Raw genomic sequence first — 4,612 nt, 5'->3', positions numbered from 1 at the left:
TGCCACCACGCCTGGCTAATTTTTGTATTTTTAGTAAAGACGAGGTTTTACCATGTTGGCCAGGCTGGTCTCGAACTCCTGACCTCAGATGATCCGCCTGCCTCGGCCTCCCAAAGTGCTAGGATTACAGGGCTGAGCCACCAAGATCGGCCTTCATTTTTTTTTTTTGAGACGGAGTCTTGCTATCACACAGGCTGGAGTGCAGTGGCCAGATCTCAGCTCACCGCAAGCTCCGCCTCCCAGGTTCATGCCATTCTCCTGCCTCAGCCTCCCGAGTAGCTGGGACTACAAGCGCCTGCCACGTCGCCCGGCTAGTTTTTTGTATTTTTTAAGTAGAGACGGGGTTTCACCGTGTTAGCCAGGATGGTCTCGATCTCCTGACCTCGTGATCCACCCGTCTCGGCCTCCCAAAGTGCTGGGATTACAGGCTTGAGCCACCGCGCCCGGCCGGCCTTCATTTTTAATTTTTGTGAATATTACCAATTTGCCTCCTAAAAAAGTTGTACCAGTTTATATGGCCACCCACACTTCATGTGATGCCTGTGTACTTGTCCAAACTGGGTATTATTGAGCTTTTAATTTTTGCTAATCTACAATGTGAAAATGGTATCTTTTTCTGATTTACGCTTATATGATTTGGAGTGAAATGGAACTTCTTCTTCTTCTTCTTCTCCTCCTCCTCCTCCTCCTTCTCCTCCTTCTCCTTCTCCTTCTTCTCTTCTCCTTCTTCTCCTTCTTCTTTCTTCTTTTTTTTGAGATAAGGTCTCACTCTGTCACCCAGGCTGGGCTGGAGTGCAGTGGTATGATCTCGGCTCACTACAACCTCCGCCTCTTGGGTTCAAGCTATTCTCCTGCCTTAGCCTCCCAAATAGCTGGGACTATGTGCATGCGTCACCATGCCTGGCTGATTTTTGCATTTTTAGTAGAGATGGGGTTTCATCATGTTGGCCAGGCTGGTCTTGAATGCCTGACCTTGAGTTATCCACTTGCCTTGGCCTCCCAAAGTTCTGGGATTAAAGGTGTGAGCCACCATGCCTGGCCAGTAACATTTTATAATGTTAAAAAGAATCCTGTAGGCCGGGTGTGGTGGCTCATGCCTGTAATCCCAGCCCTTTGGGAGGCTGAGGTGGGTGGATCACCTGAGGTCAGGAGTTTGAGACCAGCCTAGCAAACATGGTGAAACCCCATCCCTGCTAAAAATACAAAAATTAGCCAGGTGTGGTGGTGGGTGCCTGTAATCCTAGCAACTTGGGAGGCTGAGGCAGGAGAATTGCTTGAACCCAGGAGGCAGGGGTTGCAGTGAGCTGAGATTGTACCACTGCACTTCAGCCTGGGCAACAGAGTGAGACTCCATCTCAAAAACAAAAAACAGAAAAAAAAATCCTGTAAATCACATAATTGGGATTGTATTAAAAGATATATTTTAGGGAAAATTGACATTTTTACCCGATTGAGCCTTTCTCTTTAAGAAAAAAATATATTTATTTAATTTTCTATTTATTCAAGGTTTTTTTTTTAATATCCCTGTGGTATAATATGAAATATATAGTTGTCATTTTGTATCCATGGGAATTATTCCCAGGACCCCCTTGGATGCCAAAATCCTTGGATGCTCCAGTACCTTTTTTGGTCCTTTTCTTGTAGAGATGGGGGTCTCACTATGTTGCCCTGGCTGGTCTTGAACTCCTGGGCTCAAGCGATCTGCTCACCTTGGCCTCCCAAAGTGCTGAGATTACAGGTGTGAGCCACCATGCCTCGCCTCAAATCCCTTATATAAAATCAGATAGTACTTGCATATAACCTATGCACGTCTTCCTGTATACTTTAAATTACAAGTAACTCTAGGTTACTTGTAATACATAATGCAATGCCTACTCATCACTTCATTCACATGGATTCAACGTAGTACTTAGCATGGGGCAAAATTTAAGTTTTGCTTTTTGGAATTTTGTGGATTTTTTTCTTTTCTTTTCTTTTTTTTTTTTTTTTTTGAGATGGAGTCTCTCTCTGTTGCCCAGGCTGGAGTGCAGTGGCCGGATCTCAGCTCACTGCAAGCTCCGCCTCCCGGGTTTATGCCATTCTCCTGTCTCAGCCTCCCGAGTAGCTGGGACTACAGGCGCCCGCCACCTCGCCCGGCTAGTTTTTTTTTTTTTCCACAGGGTTTCACCGTGTTAGCCAGGATGGTCTCGATCTTCTGACCTTGTGATCCGCCCGTCTCGGCCTCCCTAAGTGCTGGGATTACAGGCTTGAGACACCGCGCCCGGCCGATTTTTTTCTTCAAATATTTTTGGTCTGAGGTTGGTTGAATCCAGGGCTGTGGAACCCACTGATACTGATGTGGTATTTGGTATTTGGCCTTTGTTTTGTTTCTGTCACAGCTCTTTTTTTTTTGAGAGAGTCTCGCTGTCACCCAGGCTGGAGGGCACTGGCTTGATCTCGGCTCACTACAGCCTCTGCCTCCCACACTCAAGGGATTCTTCTGTTTCAGCCTCCCAAGTAGTTGGGACTACAGGTGTGCACTACCACACCCAGCTAATTTTTGTTTTTTGTTTTTTTTTCTTTTTTTGAGACAGAGTCCCACTCTGTAGCCCAGGCTGGAGTGCAATGGCGTGATCTCTGCTCACCACAACCTCCGCCTCCCAGGTTCAAGCAATTCTCCTGTCTCAGCCTCCTGAGTAGCTGGGATTACAGGCTCCCACCACCATGCCTGGCTAATTTTTGTATTTTTAGTAGAAACAGGGCTTCCCCGTGTTGGCCAGGCTGGTCTTGAACTCCGACCTCAGGTGATCTACCTGCCTTGGCCTCTCAAAGTGCTGGATTACAGGCGTGAGCCACCACGCCTGGCCTGCCTAATTTTTGTATTTTTAGTAGAGGTAGGGTTTCGCTTTGTTGGCCAGACTGGTCTTAAACTCCTGACCTCAAGTGATCCACCCACCTCAGCCTCCCAAAGTGTTGGGATTACAGACGTAAGCCACCACACCCTTCCTGCTTCTTCCTTCTTAATACTTATTTATTTATCTTTACTAATTGAATGCACCCCCAATATAATGTTACAGTAGCCATCCTTGCCTTCCACTGGCAGTGCTTATAGTATTTTATAATTAAATGTGCTTGTAACTTAAAAAAAAAAAGTGTTTTTAGCTCTTCTGTGAATCAGCTTTGTTCCCTTTAGAGATTTGGTGAGTCTTCTCTGTCTGCATCCAAATGTTGGTTCAAACCTTGAGCATCACACCCTGCCTGAGGCACCCTTCTCTGGTTTGATGCTGAACTATTATTCAACAGTCAACTTTTTGGTTCTGCTTGTTTATCTGGCAACAGGTCCTTCGATCAGGACATCCAGTTTACTGTTGCCATTGATTTCACAGGCTTATGAGAGAGACCCTGTCAAGGGCCCCCTAAAAACCCAGATACTCCAAGTCTTTCCCCTGATCTAGTGACCCAGCTGGATAAATGAAAAGACACAGGGGTCGTGCGAATGAGCAGCTAAGTACTGGGAGCTTCTCCAGCTTTCTCATAAAGAGGAGGGTGGCCTCAGAAAGCTCAGACTGGGTCCAACCCTGCAGCATCTCCCTGAGATGCTGGCAAATCCTTGGGCTGATCCCACAGCAGCTGCAGCAGTGTGCTGGTGAGAGCAGATTGTGTACATTTCTTTCCAGCTTTATATTAAGCAACAACCTGTTTGTGCCACAGTGGAAGTATTTACACAATGGCAAGCACTAGGACTCAGGCCCCCCCACCTCTCTCTGTTGGTGCTCCTTGGAGAGGCACCCCGTGGCAGTGCAGTTTTGGGGCTGCAGCCTCATTCTTTAGAGAAGGGGCAGGTGCCACTGCTCTCTGAGGGAAGGGCCTTGAGAGAATGGCAGCTGGCAATTCTTCCCTCCCTGTTTTCTCAAGAACCCCAGTTTCTAACTCTACCCTTCCCTTTGGTGTCTTCTCAGGATGTGGGATCTCTTGATGAGAAGATGAAGAGCTTGGATGTGAATCAGGACTCAGAGCTCAAGTTCAATGAGTACTGGAGACTGATTGGGGAGCTGGCCAAGGAAATCAGGAAGAAGAAGGACCTGAAGATCAGGAAGAAGTAAAGCCGCTTGGCTGGGATGGGGGTGGGCAGGGCAGGGCTGGTCAGGGCCGAACAGAACTGCACTCTTCCCAAATAAAGCTTCATCCTTGAAACACAAATGTTTCTTACTCACACTCCATCCTGATTTCTTTTCTTGAGACCAGAGGGTGGGAAAGCTCTCTCTTGACCTGAGGATGGATTTGAAAATTATGAGCCCCTTGAGGACAGGCAATGTTATTCATCTTTGAACATTCCACGGCATCTAGCACCAGGTCTTGTACAGAGCAGGTGCCCAGTAAATGGTTGAATGAATGAATATATGAAAAGTAGAGGCAGAGGACTGGGCACAGTGGCTCATGCCTGTAATCCTAGCACTTTGGGAGGCTGAGATGGGTGGATCACTTGAGGTCAGGAGTTCAAGACCAGCCTGGCCAACATGGCGAAACCTCATCTCTACTAAAAATACAAAAATTAGCTAGGCTGGCGCCTGTGATCCCAGCTACTCAGGAGGCTGAGGCAGGAAAATCACTTGAACCGAGGAGAAGGAGTCTG

General features: G+C 47.2%; 1 protein-coding gene across 5 annotated transcripts in view; it reads left to right on the top strand.

Annotated features, from left to right (window-relative positions):
* S100A13 (S100 calcium binding protein A13) overlaps positions 1-4,179 on the top strand; it is a 16,779-nt gene extending 12,600 nt beyond the window's left edge. For all 5 annotated transcript variants that reach the window (XM_011928144.1, XM_011928140.1, XM_011928143.1 and 2 more), the window contains one exon: positions 3,939-4,179. In XM_011928144.1, coding sequence (XP_011783534.1) covers positions 3,939-4,082 — 144 coding nt within the window. In that variant the 3' untranslated portion in view covers positions 4,083-4,179. The remainder of the gene's footprint in view (positions 1-3,938) is intronic.
* Positions 4,180-4,612: the final 433 nt, after the last annotated feature.

Source organism: Colobus angolensis, unplaced genomic scaffold (genome assembly GCF_000951035.1).
Source record: "Colobus angolensis palliatus isolate OR3802 unplaced genomic scaffold, Cang.pa_1.0 Scaffold77, whole genome shotgun sequence".
Lineage (NCBI taxonomy): Eukaryota > Metazoa > Chordata > Mammalia > Primates > Cercopithecidae > Colobus > Colobus angolensis.
Note: the sequence above shows the minus strand (reverse complement) of the source record. Positions and strands in the feature narration are given on the sequence as shown.